General features: G+C 50.3%; 6 protein-coding genes across 6 annotated transcripts; 5 read left to right on the plus strand and 1 right to left on the minus strand.

The window, feature by feature from the left end:
* Positions 1-20: 20 nt before the first annotated feature.
* Positions 21-730, plus strand: TrAFT101_000968 (uncharacterized protein; the record flags this gene model as incomplete). The annotated part of the gene is made up of 2 exons (XM_066126208.1): positions 21-113; positions 209-730. 2 exons carry the CDS (start codon positions 21-23, stop codon positions 728-730), a joined length of 615 nt encoding a protein of 204 aa, XP_065982307.1.
* Positions 731-1,211: 481 nt separating this feature from the next.
* EIF3G (Eukaryotic translation initiation factor 3 subunit G) lies at positions 1,212-2,792 on the plus strand. Its single transcript, XM_024902294.2, has 3 exons — positions 1,212-1,381; positions 1,455-2,085; positions 2,166-2,792. Exons 1-3 carry the CDS (start codon positions 1,347-1,349, stop codon positions 2,388-2,390), a joined length of 891 nt encoding a protein of 296 aa, XP_024765205.1. The 5' UTR covers positions 1,212-1,346; the 3' UTR covers positions 2,391-2,792.
* An 858-nt stretch (positions 2,793-3,650) lies between these two features.
* CHO2 (phosphatidylethanolamine N-methyltransferase) lies at positions 3,651-7,322 on the plus strand. The gene is made up of 3 exons (XM_024905953.2): positions 3,651-4,290; positions 4,370-7,029; positions 7,101-7,322. The coding sequence occupies exons 1-3, from the start codon at positions 4,092-4,094 to the stop codon at positions 7,170-7,172; spliced, it is 2,931 nt and encodes a 976-aa protein (XP_024765206.1). The 5' UTR covers positions 3,651-4,091; the 3' UTR covers positions 7,173-7,322.
* Positions 7,323-8,529: 1,207 nt separating this feature from the next.
* Positions 8,530-10,375, plus strand: TrAFT101_000971 (uncharacterized protein). The gene is made up of 3 exons (XM_024903323.2): positions 8,530-9,239; positions 9,319-9,781; positions 9,899-10,375. Exons 1-3 carry the CDS (start codon positions 8,845-8,847, stop codon positions 10,250-10,252), a joined length of 1,212 nt encoding a protein of 403 aa, XP_024765207.2. The 5' UTR covers positions 8,530-8,844; the 3' UTR covers positions 10,253-10,375.
* Positions 10,376-11,899: 1,524 nt separating this feature from the next.
* TrAFT101_000972 (uncharacterized protein) lies at positions 11,900-16,242 on the plus strand. The gene is made up of 4 exons (XM_024909414.2): positions 11,900-13,978; positions 14,039-14,299; positions 14,358-14,870; positions 14,944-16,242. The coding sequence occupies exons 1-4, from the start codon at positions 13,101-13,103 to the stop codon at positions 16,106-16,108; spliced, it is 2,817 nt and encodes a 938-aa protein (XP_024765208.1). The 5' UTR covers positions 11,900-13,100; the 3' UTR covers positions 16,109-16,242.
* Positions 16,243-16,264: 22 nt separating this feature from the next.
* On the minus strand, positions 16,265-18,549 carry TrAFT101_000973 (uncharacterized protein; the record flags this gene model as incomplete). Its single annotated transcript, XM_024903325.2, has 2 exons — positions 16,265-18,397; positions 18,471-18,549. 2 exons carry the CDS (start codon positions 18,547-18,549, stop codon positions 16,683-16,685), a joined length of 1,794 nt encoding a protein of 597 aa, XP_024765209.2. The 3' UTR covers positions 16,265-16,682.
* Between the last annotated feature and the right edge of the window lie 213 nt (positions 18,550-18,762).

Genomic DNA, 18,762 nt, shown 5'->3' on the forward strand with positions numbered 1-18,762 from the left:
CAGCCGCTTCTAGGCTCCATATGCCAATTCCATTCAACTCCGAGCCCGAAAAACCAGATCTCCACCCATTATTTGTTCCCAACGTCCCTGCCAAAGACATTAATATCTTTGACGTGAGATATTAAATGGACAACGTACATTGGAAGAGTAGGGAAGAAAGACAAACAAAACTCGGTAGTCTTACGTTATACTCATCTTTTTCAAACAGATTAACACAATAAACAATCCAGACAGCAGCAGCAAGCCGTGCCAATTGCTAAGCCTTCCCAGAAACCAGTACTTGAATTATTTGGAGGTCGATTTGAGACATATCCTGGCCGCTGATATCCTTGATAGTATTGACCTTGGGGGTATTGGCCTTGAGGGTATTGAACATAAGTATTTTGTCCCTGGGGATACTGTACTTGGCCTGGATATTGACCTCCGCCGGGATATTGGCCTTGGCCAGGAAAAGGGCCTTGCTGCTGGTTATAATAGCTCATTTGCGGACCAGGCTGGTAGTATGCCTGCTGGCCTTGAGGGCTCTGGATGCCCTGTTGATAATAGTTTGGCTGGTTCTGATTCTGATCGTAGCCAAAATAACCCCCATCTCTTCCGTACGCTGGTTGGGGCGGTTGGGGTGATTGAGATGTCTCTCCGTAAGCCGGGGGCTGATCGCCTCTGTTGGTATTTTTGGGAGCCATGGTTTTACTGTCTGGACGCTATCACGTATCACCAGAAAAACGACTGAGGGAAGGCAAAACGAATGAACTAGTAGGAATAGTTCAAAATAGCAGCCAAGATAAGACAGGAGAGAGAGAACGGGCGGTGTTATAAAACAAGCCGGCCATCGCGGCCATCGCATGACCAAAACCTTATGGTTCTGGCCGCCTCGGCTTCGCGGCAAACCTAATGCTCTCTTCCATTGCGGCTTGTTTGAGCATTACGCAACGCAAGTCATATGGGCGCCACAGTCGATTACGACAAACCACGGGGGCGTTCGGCGACGACGGAGAGCCCTTTGTTAGGCTTGCTCTCATTCGATTTTGCCTGTAATAGGCTTGAGGTAGCGCCACATGTGGAATTGTCGGCGCCGGCTACAGAGGAGCTTGTGACCTACCCGGAAGCTCTCGAAGATAAGATAAGAACCACGTGACTGAAACTCGCAGCCACATGTGGCTTCGCCACCAGAAAATGCAAACCGCACCAAAAGTTGAGAAATTCGCTGGATTGTTTCGACGAAGAAACCCCACGCTCAAAATCAGCCCCTTGTAGAGTCACTACAGCCGACGCGGCACACGTCGACGACCCAGCAAGGCTGAAAATATTGAATCAACGAAATAATTGATTCATAGCAGGCAGTCAACATGGCTTCCGCAACCGCAGCGCCGCCCAAGGCCAAGTGAGTGGCCGCCATTGTTGCCAACTTCAACCTCACGGAGCCTCGCTAACCCCACCACCTCGCGAAAAAATAGGCATGACTGGGCCGACGACGACGACATCGAGGAGACCTCCTCCGAACTCCCCCCTCCTCAGACCATCTCTAACAAGGATGGTACTAAGACCATCATCACCTACCGATACAATGACCAGGGCCAGAAGGTCAAGACAACTCGTCGCATCCGCTACATCACCCAAACCGAGACAGTCAACCCCCGTGTCGCGCACCGAAAAACGTGGCCCAAGTTCGGCCTGAGCGCCAAAGACCCCGCGGGCCCTGCCCCCGACACCACCTCCGTCGGCGAGAACATCATCTTCCGACCCAGCGTCTCCTGGCGTAAGGATGCCAAGGAGGAGAGCACCGACCAGAACGCCCAGGCCATGAAGGCCCAGCTCAAGGACAAGCAGGTCAAGTGCCGTATCTGCAATGGCGGGCACTTTACAGCCAGGTGTCCCTACAAGGACACGATGGCGCCTGTTGGCGAGACGAGCGGCGCCGATGCACCCCCGGTGGACGATGTGGCAGCTGCTGCTGGTGCTGCCGGTGCTGGAAAGAAGGGCTCATACGTTCCCCCTGCTCTGCGTGGCGACCGTGGAGCTGGAGAGCGCATGGGTGGATCAAAATTCGGCGAGAGAGACGACTTTGCGACACTCCGTGTCACCAACGTACGTTTTATCACTTTTTCAATTTTATATTCAAACATGTGCAATTTTGCTAACATGACTTTTTTTTCTTTCCTAAACAGGTCTCCGAGATGGCGGAAGAGTCAGAACTGCGCGATATGTTCGAGCGCTTCGGTCGCGTCACCAGAGTCTTCCTTGCCAAGGACCGGGAAACCGGCATGGCCAAGGGCTTTGCTTTCATCAGCTTTGCGGACCACAGCGATGCTGTCACAGCATGCAACAAGATGGACGGATTTGGTTTCAAGCATCTCATTCTCAGGGTGGAGTTTGCCAAGAAGGCTCAGTAAGGGAAAAATTGCAAAGGGCCTTGTTTTCTCTTGTTGCGGGACGGTTAGGGAGATATGGTAATGCATTTGCTATGACTATTTTGCTGAATAGCTGAAATTGTGTCTTCTTTTTACATGGCTACCGAAGATGTCTATGAATGCGGGTCTGTAACTGATTTGATTTGAATTTTGTGGTAGGCCGCTCTTTAGGCAAGCATCAGGGTGTCGGAAGTAGCCAGCAAATTCAAAGTGAGATTGAATATCTGCAGATTTGTATATAAATATACGGACTACTGTAAGAACAAGTACCGAATTTGCTGGCTACGGGTTACTACTTATTCGAACGAATGGCAGCTACGTATGGTATTGGCGGCCCCTCTGATTCGTTCCTCTTTTACTGGAATTACATGTATATGAAACGCCTAAATGGTCTTCGAATAAGGGGCACTTCCTAGTAGATAAGGCCCCCCAATTTGAATACAAGGCTCCTTTAGTAGATAACAGAATAGCGATTATACATACAGTACTTGGAGCTTACATATGCCTAGTACTGATCCAGCACCTATCGCTCTCCGCCTTGAGTGGAAACCGGGATTATGGCAGCAGGTAGCTCGCTTATGTGAACAAAGCCCTCTGGAGTACGGAGTAGTGGGGTTTGCATCTGTTGGGCAGATGTGGGGGTCCTCGAGCCAATCGATTTGGCGCATTGCAGACCAGGATCCTGACTTTCACATGTCTGTCGTCTCGTCGTCCTAATTTTTTCCTTAGCAGCATTCGTCATAGCGGGCTAGACTCTATCCTGGCTTGCCAATGCTACTATGGAGCACTCATACCACGAAATCACATTGTTGGCCGCATTCCTCACGCGACCAGACGATGCTATCGGTATACAGCCCCTAGACGACTAATTTTAAGCTTCAATTGATTTGCCGCTGCAAGGCTATATAAAAATGCAGACGGCTGTCTTCCTAGAGAGGGTGACAGCTCAAGTAAATGTCGAAGCTTGTACATGCTTCGTATTGGCGCCAATGCCTCCTCTAGCCGATAGTAACGTTTGCATTAGGGGGCTCTGCTGCCAACAGCTCCAGTGGGCTCCCCGCTATTGACATCAACCTGCCAGCGGTCTTTAGTGCTAAGGCTGTCTCCCCACACTGCCCGGCCATTGGCCACTGGCATGTGTTCGGTATCTACGGCGCCCCCTTCCCAGAGCCGGTCACAGGTCACAAGACAGCTGGTATTATTAGCTTTCTCGTGTCTTCCGCCAGTTTCCTTCTCTCAACTCTGAATAGTAAAGAAAAGCGGCATTCAACAGCGCCGTTTTACTGGCTCTATATCGGCGGGCGTCAACCGCGTGTCGTATCAATCCAATTGCTGACGATCCAAGAGACTGCTGCGCACAAGTGAGATAATAAGAGGGCCTCCAAGTGAACACCTTTCGCGCTCGATATTAGCCCGAAGATCAGTTCGCTTCTAGACTCCGGATTGGTGGCTCCGCCCTGCAATCAAAAGAGCCAGAAAGGGCCCTGCAGCCGCTTCTCAACAAACTGTCCTGCCGCCCGTGATTGGACGTCCCGGCTGTGTGCAGAAAGGCTCAGTTAAATAGTCCGCAAGCTCGCAATTCTTCTCGCTCTGCTTGCTGTTCTTTCGTATTTCTTCCGCTTCTTTGTCTTTCAACCTCTTTGTCGACTGGGCCCACTTGGACGATCTTCAACATCGTTCACAATGAGCACGGCCGCTGACATCTCAGCCGGAGGTGCTGAGCTGCGGCACCGGCAAGTCCACGAGGCTTCGCTGAACGAGAGCGATGGTGTTAGCCCCGGCTCTACGACGCCAATGGAGCCGCTGGCAGCTGACCAGGCTGTCCAAGATGGTGGCATTAACAAACCAAAGAAGACCTTTGGCCGGACGCCAGATGGCACAGGTGAGTGATGCCGCAGCACTGGCCCGTTCGACTGTCACAGCCCGACATGGAGCTGATCAGTGCCTTTTAATTGGAATAGTATTCGTCGTGCCAACCACGCATGACATGGTTTCACAGCTTCTTGACCCGCGACAGCCCAAGAACCTTTCAGATGCTATTGTATTGGCTATCCTAGCATTGCATATTCTGGCGGCGTACTTCCTTCCGACTGGCTACAAGCGCCCCGTATTTGCAGCCCTTTTCCTATTTTGGAGAGCCTGCTACAATGTTGGAATCGGCATCCTGCTGCACATACAATCTCACCACCGGCGCCTCATCACCTGGGCTCAGCGATGGAAGCTGTTCGAGCATCCCAGCACCGGCAACAATCCCCGCCCATGGTTGTACAAACTGCTCAAGCGAGAGCTTGAAGCCAAGATCCCCGAAGACTATGAGTTCGAGAAAGCCCCCGTCGAGTACAACACCTGGCTCGTCTTCCGAAGAGTCGTTGATCTCATCTTGATGTGTGATTTCGTGTCTTATTGTCTGTTCGCCATTGTCTGTGGCCACTCTCCAAAGGGCGAAAACATGCTCATTGGAGTCGCGCGATGGCTCCTCGGTATTACGCTTGTCGGATTTAACCTCTGGGTTAAGCTTGATGCCCATCGCGTTGTCAAAGACTTTGCCTGGTACTGGGGAGATTTCTTCTACCTCATCGACCAGGATCTCACATTTGATGGCGTCTTTGAGATGGCTCCCCACCCCATGTACTCAATCGGTTACGCTGGCTACTACGGTATCTCGATGATGGCCGCTAGTTATGAGGTGCTCTTCATCTCCATCCTCGCCCACCTCGCCCAGTTCGCGTTCCTCGTAACGGTGGAAAACCCCCACATTGACAAAATCTACAACCCTCCTGCTCCAAGAGAAAAGAATGTGAGTCGGAGCCCGGCCGCTACTACCGTGACGTTTGATCTCCCCGCGGACAATGACTTCATGCGATCTGCTTCTATATCCCAGAAGGATATGCCGGCACCCGTGCACAATCTGGTTGGTCTAAACAATATGGATCTATTCCGAGTGCCCGACTGCGTTGTCGTCATTCTGCCGATATACGTCGCGATCCTCACCTTTACAACTCCCAGCACTGCTATGTGGAAGGCTTTCTTCGTCGCCCATGCACTGGGATGGCGGTTCTGGTATCACGCTGGTCTGGGCTTCGTGTTGGATCGCCAATCTAAAACTAAGATGTGGACCCGTCACTTTCTGAAGTATGGCGAGAGTGCCGGCGAGGCCTGGCGCCAGTGGAAAGCTATGTATCACATCAGCATGATCATGTGCAACACCGCCTTCGTTGCCGCGTGCTGGAAGATGTACAACCCTCCTGAGGATTGGGGCTACGGTTTAGCCCTTTTCAAGCACGTTCTTGGAGCTGGATTGATTGCTCTGCAGCTATGGACCGCTTTCAGCGTCTACGATTCACTGGGCGAATTTGGATGGTTCTGCGGCGACTTCTTCTTTGACCACGAGGCCAAGCTCACATATACATCCATTTACCGGTTCCTGAATAACCCAGAAAGAGTGTTTGGCACTGCTGGCATCTGGGGTGCTGCTCTCATCACATGGAGCCGGGGCATCTTCATCGTTGCCCTGGTCACGCAGATCCTAAATGTCATGGTCATTGCGCTCGTCGAGCGACCTCATATGCAGAAGATTTATGGAAGAAGCATGCGAGAAGAGGCAGGCCTTACGAAATTCATCAAGCGATCATTGCCACCCCCAGTTAAAGTATGGCAGCAAAGTGTCGACAAGGTCCTTGATGAAACTTCGCATTTCGTTGAAGACTTTTTGGACAGCGCCCGCCCCAAGTTTACTTCTGGTGTCAAGACCATCGTCCGAGATACGTCTGCTCTCTTTAACGTAGCACCTGCTCGCCTCACAATCACTCGAATCGCGCCCGACTTGGCAGGCTTGGACCCAAAACATTATTCCCTTGCCATTGAAGGAACGCAGCCTCTTCAGTCGACCATTGACGAACGCGCTACCGGCAAAGAGAGTTTTTCAGGGCGGTTCCCTAAGCCAGTTAAAACTAAGACTTATGAATATGGTGCCCCTTTGCGAGTCAAGTGGCGAGCCCCCGCGAACCACAGCAAAGAAGACTGGATTGGCCTCTACATGGTAACAGACAATCGCTCACGAGAGACGACGGAGGTTTCATCTTTGGGCAGATGGACTCCCACATGCACTGGCGCCTACGATGCTTCAATGGCAAATAACAGTATCCTCGTCAAAGAGCACATTGTGGCTAAAAACGATCCTTCCGATCCTGATATGATGGAAGGCGAAGTTGTGTTCCAGGGCGATAAGCTATGGTGGACACAAGGTGTTTTTGAGTTTAGATACCACCATGATGGACGACACACAGTCATGAGCATTTCAGAGCCCTTTGAAATCCGAATTAGCAAGTTCGCCGAAGAAGATATCGAGGTTGACGTTGGTACCAAGGCCATGTACGCCAAGACTATCGAGTCGTCTCTTCTGCCAATTATTCAAAACTGCTTGGACCGCGATGATGATATTGCACCAAGCACGGTGGATGAGAGTTTTGGCAGCCATGTAGAGCGAGACGGCAAATATGCCAAGAGAATCGTCTACGCTATCCGAGAAATGTTTGGCGTAGAGTTTGCGCCGGCCGTCGTTCTGGCGGACCGAAACGTGAGAAAGCTAGCATGGAGAATCTGCAATGCCAAGGAAGTATTGGTAAGTCACTTGACGCATTCGCCGTTATTTCTTTCTACAGCAAGATGATTCTAACAGATACCTTTTTATAGGCACCCTACAGCATGTCACACTCAAAGGGCGCAACAACACCAGCCAATCAAGAGGCCCCCGAGAAAATTTAACGACAATCTTGGATGTATGGAGTACTTTGTTTAAAAAGCATTTAGAGAACGAGTGATGAAAAGGATAAGAATTATGATACCAAAGGGAGGCGTCAGGATATGAGAAAAAGATGGTAGACAAAGCTTAAATATAAAACATGCAATTTCACGAAGGACTTCCAGTGCGTGAGTGAAGACGTAGTTGGGGCATGCCATTGATGCACGCTGCCAAGTTTGTTGACCGTCTTCTTGACGGTAACGGCTGGTGAATATTGGGGGGGAAATACTACTCGAAATCTACCTATTGGTAGGATATCTCTTCCAGCTGTAGCTCTTGCTCCCCCACAGAATTGTGCCTTGCATAAGAGGAGGGTTATCCGGATGCCTTTCGCCGAGATGCTGAGTCCAGGAGAGGGATTGGTGGGGGTCAGTGGACGGATGAGCTGCCTTTGGTGGTGATCTGCAACTGAAAGCCAGTGAATAGTGAGAGTAGTGAGAGTAGAGAGAGGGATTGGCAAGGAAAATATTGCAGTTTTACACTTGGAACATTACTTAGTACATGCTGTGGAATATGAATAAACGAAAGCATTGTGCTGGGCTGTCCTTGTAGAATATATTTTATCGCAAAAGACAAAACGCGGTCTCAATTGAGCAATGAACCAATTGGCACGGCACGGCTTTCACGAGATCCCCGGAATAGGCGGCGTATCTGATTGGCGCTAGAGGACATGCATGGAGCAAAGGTTAGTTACAGGGCCGAATAGCTGATGGTGGGACCGGCGGTGACGGAATGTGGGAGTTTCTTTGTTGTGTCAGTGTGGTAGGTATTTGCCAGAATGAACATTTTAAGTTTTGCTTTTAAAGAGGCGAGAGTTGTAAATAAGATGCATACTAGGTACATATAGATACTAGGTAATAGGTGGATGATGTCCATGATGTTCAGCAAACCTATCCGAGATAATGGGTGGATCTGCCCGTTCATCTTCTCCATATAGCTAAAATATCTTGACTTCCATATGTTTTGATGATATTGACGCTAGAGCAGCAGACCCCCGTATTGAACAGAGTTGGCACACCTCAACCTCAATTGTGTCACGTAACATGCCGCAACACCAAGTCTTTCAGAATACAAACGGACACACGCTATGCTAATGCCAATGCTTGTTTAAGCAAGACAAAGCAAGGCAACGAGTAAAAGACTCAAAGGAAAAAGCAAACAGACTTACAGTATAACCCCCAAATAGTTTCCCCCCACGTTGTCAGCGGCCTCATCGAAAGCGAAAGCTGATGCTTCCTCCTTCCCGGTTTGGCAGGCGATGTCACCGTAACGATTGATGCTTATTCGTCATCAGCCCCTTGATGAATATGTCACAGCTTGTGGAGCTCTCTCTTTTTTTTTTTTTTTCTTTTCCATGTTGCTTTGTTTCCTATGCGAGTAGTACTTGTTTCCTTGGGCGCTGTTTGGGTCACCGTCTTATTTTGACGTGGCGGAATAGGATCTGCATTGTAACCTGATCGCCTGGGAGATTTGCGGGGGGAAGCTCAATGCCGATCTTATATATAAGGCTACGACCGTGTCTCAGCCGTTCTCTTCTTCCTTCTCTCCCTTCCCTCACTATAAATTAGACTTGACTGTCTATTCTCTCTAATTGATTAATTTTTCCCTCTCTTGATCAATTGAGCCCTTAATATAATGCCTAGCCGTCGTAATCTCGCAAAGAGCTTGGTCTCGACCTTGCTCTGCGCCGGCAATCTTGCCTCTGCTGGCCTGGTCTACGTCTCTTCTTACTCTCAGACCGTCACGACCCTCAACTACACTCACGGCCAGAACACGGGCATCCAGAAGCTGAGCCCCGTCTCGGTGTCTCAGGGCTGCTCTGATAACCCTTCGTGGCTGACTCTGGACTACAACGATGCTATCTTGTACTGCATCAACGAGGGCTTGAACACGCCCGGTGGTGCGCTGACAACTTTCAAGACTGCTTGTGATGGCAGTCTGCAGAAGCTCGGCCAGACTACCACGCCCGGTGGCCCTGTCAGCGGCGTTGTGTTTGGCAACAACCGCCATGGTCTGGCCATGGCTCACTAGTAAGTGCACGCATCTATTGGCTGTGCAGCAGTTGAGAAAAAAAGACTTTGCTAACAGGAATCTTTTCTTCCAAAACAGCGGTGGCTCTGCCTTCACCACATGGGATGTGTCCGATCCCACCAATCTGAAGCTGCTCCAGACCATCAACTACAAGCTGACCGGCCCTCCAACCGATCCTGATCGCCAGGATGCGCCTCACCCTCACGAGGCGGTTCTTGACCCCACGGGGAAGTTCCTGCTCGTTCCGGATCTGGGCATGGATCTCATTCACCTTTACTCCTTCGACCCGAACTCCTTGAAGCTGACAAGCATCACTCCCGTCAGCGTCAAGCCTGGCTCGGGTCCTCGTCACCTGGCCTTTGTCGTCAAGGGCAGCAAGACTTTTGCCTATCTCGTCACTGAGCTGGGCAACACCATTATTGGCTACGAAGTCACTTACCCCAAGGGCAAGATCCAATTGACCGAGTTCTTCAGCATTCCCTCGCACGGTCCTGGCCCAGCCGAGCCCAGCAGCTACGCCGTGTCTGAGGTTGTCCTCTCTGTAAGTTGAAGACGCCGAATTTGACTTTTACCACTCCTCCTGCCAGCATATTTTTTTTTGTTCTATATGTAGAAGAATATCTGAAGCTAACACGCTTTGCTTTTCTTTTTCCTTTAGCCTGACACAAACTACCTCATCGTCTCTTCCCGCGCCGAGAACAGCTCCACCATCCCGGACTTTGACGATCCTTCCAAGACCATCCCCTCCGACCCGCTCATCAACTTCAAGATTGACCCCACCAGCGGCGAGCTCGAACTCCTCCAGATCGTCCCTGCCGGCGGCCAGTTCCCGCGCCAGTTCTCCATCAACAAGGAGGGCAACCTGCTCGCCGTCGGTATGCAGGACGACGGCCGAGTCGTCTTTGTCGACCGCGATCCCGCGACTGGCATGCTGGGTGGCTTTGTGGCGTATGCTGATATTGCCGGACAGATTACCTCTGCGGTGTTTGACCAGGCCAACATTAAGCCATAAAGCATTTATTATTTATTTTACTTAATTGTTATATGATGCGATGCGATGTGATATGATGCGATGGGATTGTATATAGTTTGGTTTAAGCATCACGATTCGATTTGTATATATGTAGTTGACGACGAAATACATTTTTTATCTTATATGCTGCCTTTGTTTCTGCCACGGCAATTGGTTGTATTATGCTCTCAATGAGCAATGTTCTACATAACAATATATTTACCCACATTGCACCTTACATTACCTTTTCAATCGGCTATACTGGTATCCATCCGAACATCCGGTTTTACAGGCACATAACTCTCATATCTCTCCTTGAATGTGCTTGAGTCCCGCTAAACGGCAGCCACGATGCCAATGTGTATGTGAAACTGCGCTGTTTGGGGATGCACAGGTGCCTCTATATCTGTCGTGCAACTGCATACAATCTTGTATCAACAGGCACAAAGAAAGACCACATACATGTAGAGCATCGTAAACATGATGAGGTCTTACCGGCGGCTAGAGAGGGTGTGTAACCCAGGTTAGCCCACCAATTAAATATTTTATTGCTACCAATGTAACTGTCTAGGTCGTGGTTGTAATCCATAGCAGAGTGGTTTATCTGGATAAATAGGCCAGAGGCACCACAAGTATGCCGTAAGAGGCTTAGAATTTGCTTGCACTCTGGGCTGAGAAGAACGTTCTGGTGGCGCCTGGGAGGCATTTTACCGTATCTGGAAATGCTGTACCTCTAATGCCACCCACCTCTTATACATGGACACGGCAGCTTGGGTAAATCCAGTCCTCATTCACACCGTCTGGAGAAAATGCGTCGATTATGCCCAAAACAAGAGCTGCTCCTTATTACCATTTCCGATTTCCAGAGGCACAGCCCCTACCGAAAATCCCCGTACCGTGGCTTCGGAACCGACTCCAGCATCAGGTCGCAGAAAGCAAAAAGTAGGTACAGAACTTTTTTTTTTTTTGGAGGCGCCCGGTGGAGGCAGCGGGCCGGCGAGGCGACGCCGCAAGGGGGCCGAGCCGCACACGACTAGCTTGAGGCTTGACGCCGGATGATTCGACGGCTCAGGTCTCCACGTGAGGGCCTCGAGTGGTGTGTCCCATGAGGAGGCGATGCATTGGAGGGGAGGAGTCAGAAGCAGCGCAGACAAGGGGTTGTGAGAGTCAGGTCATGTTGCCAGCGCTTGGTGGATGGGGCTAAGAGAGAGGTCACGAGTCGTCTGGCGGGCGGATGATTCGAGGCGAGAGAGGAAATGCAGAGGAGAGGTGATATAGAAAGAAGCAGTACTCCATAGTGCCATACAGAGGGCCATACGGCAAGCAGCAGGTGCCCTTTAACAAGCAGCAACACTGCCAGTGGTGATGGCGGGCACCAGCATGTGTTCATGCATCCTATTTGCTCATGCAAGGTGATGTGTGCCTTTTATCGCATCGCCTGCATGCGACTCTGGTGGTGTTGATGCCGTTGTACGAGCCCAGGAAACCATCAAGCGCTGGAGCTACTAATACACGCCAATATGCCGGGATAATGTGTGATAGGAATGGCACTTGCACCTTTCGTAGCACCCAGTAGCACCCAGTAGCACCTGCTTCCCGCTCTGCGCACTCTGTCATGGGCAAGCACGGAATGGAAGGCAGGCAGCACCTTCCCCTCCAACCCCACACGTGATGTCTGTTCCTCAGCCTTTGCCATAATCACGGATGCCAACCACCGCCATTTGATCTCTGCAAGAGCATGTCGACCTTGTCCATTTCTTCAATCTACATCGCAGCTTTTGTATCTCCTCCAAGCTGAATCAGTCCATGTTCAGCGCGCTGGCCGACGCCATAGTCTTCTCTCAATCCATCTAAACCGTCTCCATCCCGCTGTATTTTTTCTCGTCTCCCCTCTTTTTTTTGCCCTCTTGCGCAGCAAGCGCCGGCCTTAGCTCTGTCTGCTGCACACTCTGTTTGGTGGGTGTTTCGCAGACGCAGGCCCCGTGTCTCCGGTTCCAAGGCCGACGAGAATTGACGCTTCAACTGCCACGTCGGTAAAGCCTCTGGAGCGCCGGCTTATCTTTAGGGCGTGGCTCCTCTTTGCTAGGCGCATCCTCCAGGCCAGAAGCCGCAAGAAATCTCTTGCACTGTACCAGCTGTGAGGGTGAAGACGAGCCAGTGAAACACGCTCAAAAGTCCTACAAGCCCAGCCTTCTGACAACTACACAAGCCGGCGTCTCCCTTGCTGCGCCTTTTCTTTTTTTTCTTCTTTCCTCCTGGGTTTTTCTCTCCATTGCTGGCCTGTCCATCATTTACATCCTCATCTCACCGTCTATCGCTTCGCTGCTCTGTGCGCTTCTTCGGTATCCTCGCCAACAGCGTTCTGACAAAGCTGGTCATGCACGCTGTGACCCCTCAACTCCAATCACAGTCTTGTGGGATGCTATAGTTGGTGCAGCGTGGACGTTCCTGACTGGCCCACGAGGCTTGCGATCGCTCCTGCATAAACCGACTACACCATCTTCTCTTTCTCTAATCCCCCTCTCGTCTTCCACCCCTTGATTTCTGAGCTCCGAAAGAGGCCAGAAAGAGAGGATCCATTCAGATCCAGCTCCCTTTTTATTGCTGTGTCTGCGCGAGTATACGTGCGTGCCTAGGCCCACGCTTGATTTGATCTTATTTTTTATTTTATTTTCACCTTTCCCCGCCGCCGTGAGTGCGCGGCAATCGATTCGAATCCCAATTCTGCCGCTCGTTGTGATTCGAACGCAGAAGCAGTGAGGCAACAGAGGAAGCCTCACGGAACGGTCAGGCGTCGAAAAATAGGTCGTCGTGGCTATTCTCTCCATTTCTTAACCCTCGTCACAATATGAGGCTGAATTCAGGTCAAGATAATGGTCCTGCTACCGTCAAGTCTGGACGGCGCAAGCTCAGACCAGGCGAGCCAAGTGAATGGAACCAGAGGCCTGACGATGCAGCTCCTCCACCTCACCCTCGTGGCTCGGTATCAATACAAAGACGACTGGATCCGACGCAGGCGCCGTCACAACCGCAATTGACGACTCGCAGGCGAGAGCACAGCAGTTCAAAAGCCGTAGATACTTCTGCGCCCGCTCCCCCGCCGGCGACTTCTGCTGCTGCCGTTGCTGCAGCCGTTGCTGCAGGTGGCCGCTCTAACGCCGCACCATGGCAACCGGGTCTATCTAGAGTCGCCTCGGAAGCTTACCGTCGACCAAGTGGCACGCTGATGGACTCGTACGACGGAGAGGATGAGTCTGCTAACGAGCAACGACCTCCGCGACGTACGAGGAGGCACTCCTCTCCAAACTATCCTCGACGCCGACTCATGCCTGGAGCGTACTCTGAGGCCTCAACACACAGATCGCCTAGCGTCTCATCCTACGGCGGCGATGAAGATGATGGTCTAGAGGTGGAGGAAGTATTGCCCGACGCATCGTCTCGTCATAGTAGACGGCGTGTGCCAAGCCATGACGATTATCTTGATTCCTCAATTGAGAGAGACCGCTTCCGAAAAAGATTTACGCCGCGGCGGTATTATTCCGATAACGAGCAAGACTCTGACTCACCGCTATCGGCGAGTGAAATGGCCTCTTCACACACGCGAGAGTCCTCCAGAGTGCGTGAGAGGAGCGAGTCGCGCCACAAGGCCCAACGTTATCAATTGACACATGCGATTGAAGGCTCGCGCCCAGAAGGATCGCGCCCACCTGCGGCGTCAAGGAAAAGGTATGTTCCTTCAGTAATCCCTATCTATGCACCTGTCCCGGGCCAAGTTGACACTTCTAGCTCCAATAACAAATTGGCCAGGCGTGCTACGTCGACAGGACGAGATGGCGTAGGGTACAGGTCGGCAGGGTCGGCATACGAGGATCGAGATCCTCTTCCTCGAAGATCATTCACCATGCGATCGGCTCGCAGTCTTAATGGCTCGACGTCCGGGCCAGCCCGCATCTTGGGCAATGTCTTCGGCAACACTCTCTCTAGACCTGCATCACCAGACAAGTTTTTCCAACTTGAAAAACAAACCAAGTCGGATAAACGAAAAGGGTAAGAATTCAATTAGATGTTCCATGATTCTGCATAATGGAAGCTAACTCAATTCAAGCATTGCATGCGTCATTTGTATGGAAGACACGCCACCATCAAAAGGAGCTGATCTCAAATGCGGTCACCGAATGTGCAATGCGTGCATGAAACGCAACTTTGAAATGTCGATTCGTGATCCGCAGCACATGCCTCCACGCTGCTGCACAAAGGCTCACATCCCACTCAAGCATGTTGATAAGCTGTTTGATGATGCTTTCAAGAGGGCATGGAATCGCAAATTTGCCGAGTATTCGACAGGCAACCGAGTCTACTGCCCATCAAAACGATGCGGTGAATGGATTAAACCCACCAGCTTTTATAGGGGCGAGGATGGTAGAAGGGTTGCCCGATGTGGTCGTTGCAACACCAAAGTTTGTCCAAAGTGCAGTTCGAGGTGGCACAGCTCTCTTGAGTGCCCTCGTGACGAAGAGACCAACAAATTCCTTGATCAAGCCAAGGAAGAAGGCTGGAAGAGATGCTACAAGTGCAAATCCATGGTAGAACTCAAAGAAGGATGCAACCATATGACATGGTAAGTTTTAATAGAGATCTTTGCTAATAAACTCACCAAAGATCTTCTCAGTCACTAACTGTTGATAATCAAGTCGATGTGGAGCCGAATTCTGTATGCTATGCGGCACCAAATGGAAAGGTTGTAGCTGCCCATGGTTCAATTACGAAAATGGAAGCAATCCATGGCAAAACAACGCATTGGATGATTTAAATATCCCTCCGGAAGATCTCCGAAAGATCCTTCGAAGCAACAGACCAATTTCTATGGAGGATTTGCGAACATATTCTAGACCTACTACCTCAATGCCCGTGCGACCAAGGCCTCAAAACTATGAAGAGGAGATGCTCCTTCGCCGACTCCAAGAGCAGCGCGATGGAGATTTAGCAAGGAGGATGCAGCACTCAGACGAGTATGACCGTGAGCATGATGAGGAACGCGAGGAAGACCACGGTCATGGCCGCGACCGCCATCGAGACCGAAAGAGAGACCGAAATCGAAAACGTGATCGGGATCGTGAACGGGATCGCGAGCGTGAACGTGAGCGCGAGAACCCTTTCGCTCCCATCTCTGCTCCCATGACGCCAGATGTAGAGGAAGATGAAATGGACTTTGGATTCCCTGGCGGCAAGTATCATCCGGCCGAGGATTACAGACGAACAAGTATGCCGGCCCTATCTACCACTGCCCCAATCGCCCAGCAGCCGCAGCCTTACGCTGGCTATGTTACTGAGGTCAATCGTGCGAGAGGTCCGCAGCGCAGTAACTCCATGGAGCAGCGCCTGGCTGATAGGCTGTCGGAGAATCGCTCAGGGCGCCGATCGACAGGACCTTCTCCTCCAGCCCCAGTTATGCGGCCTCATGTTATACACCAGAGAGATGCTGCTACAGATATGGGAATAAGCATGGCGATGGGCGCGATGGGTAGGGGAGCTATACCGCCACCATCAGCTTATGCCCCATTACCGGCGATGCCCCCGCCAGGAATGATGAGACCGAATCCCTTTGGAGGGGATGCATACTACGACAATGCGTATACAACAGCACCGAAATCTGTACACGATCCGTATTATTATGGAGGCATGGACGGTGCTGAGGCTGAGCTCCCCTCTCCCCGCCGCAGATCACGGCGTAGCGGCGAAGAGCGTGAGAGACCCAAATCATCAACTCTTGCAGGATTGACTGGATATGGACGGGGCGCTCACCGTGTGTCTGAGTGGAGAAACTTTGTTGTGCCGGGCTTTCCTGAGCAGGAGTGATTTATGCTGCCGTATCATGGCCGTGAATATGTAAGACGAAATTGACCTCTCAACGTAGGCTGATATAGTTCCTATATAAAGCCGAGACTTTATGATATACGAATTTTTTATGAAGAATCATTACTACTGAGCTAATAATCTTCAATAGTTTGCTGTGTTTTGAACGTAGGCGATACAGAAAGTGACTGGTGACATGATACAGCCATTAAGATAAAACCCTCTGTGAAAAAAAAGATGGCTAGATATATGCATTCTAAAACTATCTGCCTGCCAGATACCTGATCAATGCATGCAGGCCAAGGCATAGCAGGTCACATCGTGGAGATTCACGGTCGCGCATCCAAGCATACCACCAAACAACGTCTTAACTTTCATCGAGGTTATATAAGCCTCCACTGTAACATGGGGCCTTGCTAGGCGACGGAAATACTCAAATGGTAGCGAACTGGCCCGGATACTTGATTCTAGATATAGAGTTTTCGCCTACGAGGCTCTACAGATAGAGGTTTGTGAGGATTTGGTCTACTTGCTGAGGCCCTCATTCGACACGTATTTAGTGTTTGGTTGGTTAAATCTAAAACAAGTCAATGTCGGCCATCCACCTCTCTAGATTATGATATGATTCTTCATTTTCTTGAATTCTCACTTCGAAAACCCCTATCCGTCTGTATGCATTTTCGCCCATCTCTTCCAATCTTTCTACAACTAGCCCATAATATGAGCTAGTGGATCTATAACGACGCCTTCCAGGCGTTTTAAAGCTTCTTAAACAAACTAAGAGTCTCAATTGCCCTAATAGTCCCTCTTTCTGTTTGTCTGTGGCGCATTCCTTTAGTTTAGGGTATGCCTTTGCAGAGTCCATGAAAAAACTGATGGACTCTTCTTTCCATATGGGACTACTGTGGGTGAAAAAGAGACAGTCATTGATCTCTGGCAAGCGAGATGGGCGGTAACTCAAGGAAAGGTGCAATAGAGGGCCTTGTAATGGGAATCGCCGCGTAGAAGGGTCGATGTAATTCACCACCCGGTCGGTTAGGAGAAAGCAGCCATCGCCGGTGCATTTAACGTAAGATGTGCATTTGTCATCAAACTTTGGAAATCCAACTTTCATTGTTGAAGACCATGACCAGCTAGGAAAACTGACTGTCGGGTTGATTTCATCTGTCAGCTTCTTTCGTTTCCAAAGCAGCGTTTGGGCAATGTGAGAGCTGAGAACGCCAGCAAAGCATCCGACATTGTATTTCGCGCAAATAAGACGGGTAATCCCATCAATAGCAATAAGGCAGTCTGAAGGATTGGTCAAATTCATCGTAGAGTAGAAAGTGACTAGCTTGGTCCACAAATCACCTATCGGAATACCGGTAGATGCTCTCAGGGCATTGCCTATATCGTAGCCTATAGGTATAGGAATCCCGGAGTATGCTCTCATGACGTTGCGTATGCCGTTATCCGGGGTTTGATACCAGGCTGCTGCTGGCTTTGGAAAAGGGTCATTCTCTTGACATATCCCCTCGCCGCACTCCATGAATATCCCGGCTCTTGTAAAATGTAGAATTCGACGAGAAAGGATCCATTCTTGAAGGGCCCAAGCGCGGCGCATCAACGGAGAATTTTGGTGCTCCTGGCTCCAATCTCGCGTGAGTCCTGGCAGGTAGATTCTGAATCTTTGCCCTCGGTGCTCAAAGTATTCTAGTTCAATCAGCCCGTGTCTTGTTCGTTGACTCTCTTGCCGAAGGCCTATTTGTTTTTCTTTCAGAAACCCCTCAGAGCTATCTGCGGCGCCCAAGTTTGAAATGCAGCAAAGTGCGTTGGAATAATAACTCGCCATCTTGGCGGCTTCGGTTTTCCAGTCGTCATGAAAACCATCTTTATTCACTGTATCTTCCTGAATAATACATATGGCATCAACCCAGAGATGCTGCACTCCCATAAGCCTTGTGACAGTAATGGCATCGCGGATTGTTTTAGGTAGTGCTGATATCTGGATTGATTCTTTCCTTTGCTCTATATTGGCTTGGGTGGTCTTTGACTTATCGTTTGAAGCTCCCCAGCAGTAACTTAAAATTAGATACTCTGGCTTTGATAGTCCACCCGTATCAACAAGCTTAACGATATCTTCGCGCGATGCACCAACATCTATCAACCGGGTAGGCGAAGAGTTACCAAAACCGAGCTGGCGCACCTGACGACAGCCATGGTGGTTTTTAATGCAGTCATACACCCACGGCTTGATGATGCTTCGGAAACTATATTCTAAGCCATCACCGAGAAAATCTTCATGCCTCAGCGCTGGGGATATTGTTAGCTATGTTCCAATGAACTCTTGCTCTTGAAAAGCCCATAAACTTCTTGCTCGACTTACAAGGAATGTCATCACTTGAGAATGAAGCTGGCTCCCCCACATACACGCGAATATGTGCCTCGATTTGGCAGCCCTCCATGCTTATGTTTTGCGCTGTCCTCCGAGACCCCCCGCGCGTGAAACTCTGCGATGAACCTTCAATTATTATTATTATTACTTGAGCATGGGGCCATGCACCAATCTTCCACGTAAACTTTAGTTCTAACTCGGTGTCCACTTCCGTCTTGGTTTCGTCAATGGCGTATAACCAGAATATCTGGCATGTACGACATCCAGTTTCCGCAGAATTTCG

The sequence above is a fragment of the Trichoderma asperellum genome, chromosome 1, assembly GCF_020647865.1.
Source record: "Trichoderma asperellum chromosome 1, complete sequence".
NCBI lineage: Eukaryota > Fungi > Ascomycota > Sordariomycetes > Hypocreales > Hypocreaceae > Trichoderma > Trichoderma asperellum.

Coding starts and splice junctions, on each gene's coding strand:
- EIF3G (XM_024902294.2), top strand. CDS start 1,347: ATGGCTTCCGCAACCGCAGCGCCGCCCAAGGCCAA. Junction 1,382..1,454: donor GCAGCGCCGCCCAAGGCCAA/GTGAGTGGCCGC, acceptor GCGAAAAAATAG/GCATGACTGGGCCGACGACG. Junction 2,086..2,165: donor CGACACTCCGTGTCACCAAC/GTACGTTTTATC, acceptor TTTCCTAAACAG/GTCTCCGAGATGGCGGAAGA.
- CHO2 (XM_024905953.2), top strand. CDS start 4,092: ATGAGCACGGCCGCTGACATCTCAGCCGGAGGTGCTGAGCTGCGGCAC. Junction 4,291..4,369: donor CCGGACGCCAGATGGCACAG/GTGAGTGATGCC, acceptor TAATTGGAATAG/TATTCGTCGTGCCAACCACG. Junction 7,030..7,100: donor GCAATGCCAAGGAAGTATTG/GTAAGTCACTTG, acceptor ACCTTTTTATAG/GCACCCTACAGCATGTCACA.
- TrAFT101_000971 (XM_024903323.2), top strand. CDS start 8,845: ATGCCTAGCCGTCGTAATCTCGCAAAGAGCTTGGTCTCGACCTTGCTC. Junction 9,240..9,318: donor GGTCTGGCCATGGCTCACTA/GTAAGTGCACGC, acceptor CTTCCAAAACAG/CGGTGGCTCTGCCTTCACCA. Junction 9,782..9,898: donor TGTCTGAGGTTGTCCTCTCT/GTAAGTTGAAGA, acceptor TTTTTCCTTTAG/CCTGACACAAACTACCTCAT.
- TrAFT101_000972 (XM_024909414.2), top strand. CDS start 13,101: ATGAGGCTGAATTCAGGTCAAGATAATGGTCCTGCTACCGTCAAGTCT. Junction 13,979..14,038: donor CCTGCGGCGTCAAGGAAAAG/GTATGTTCCTTC, acceptor TGACACTTCTAG/CTCCAATAACAAATTGGCCA. Junction 14,871..14,943: donor GGATGCAACCATATGACATG/GTAAGTTTTAAT, acceptor TTGATAATCAAG/TCGATGTGGAGCCGAATTCT.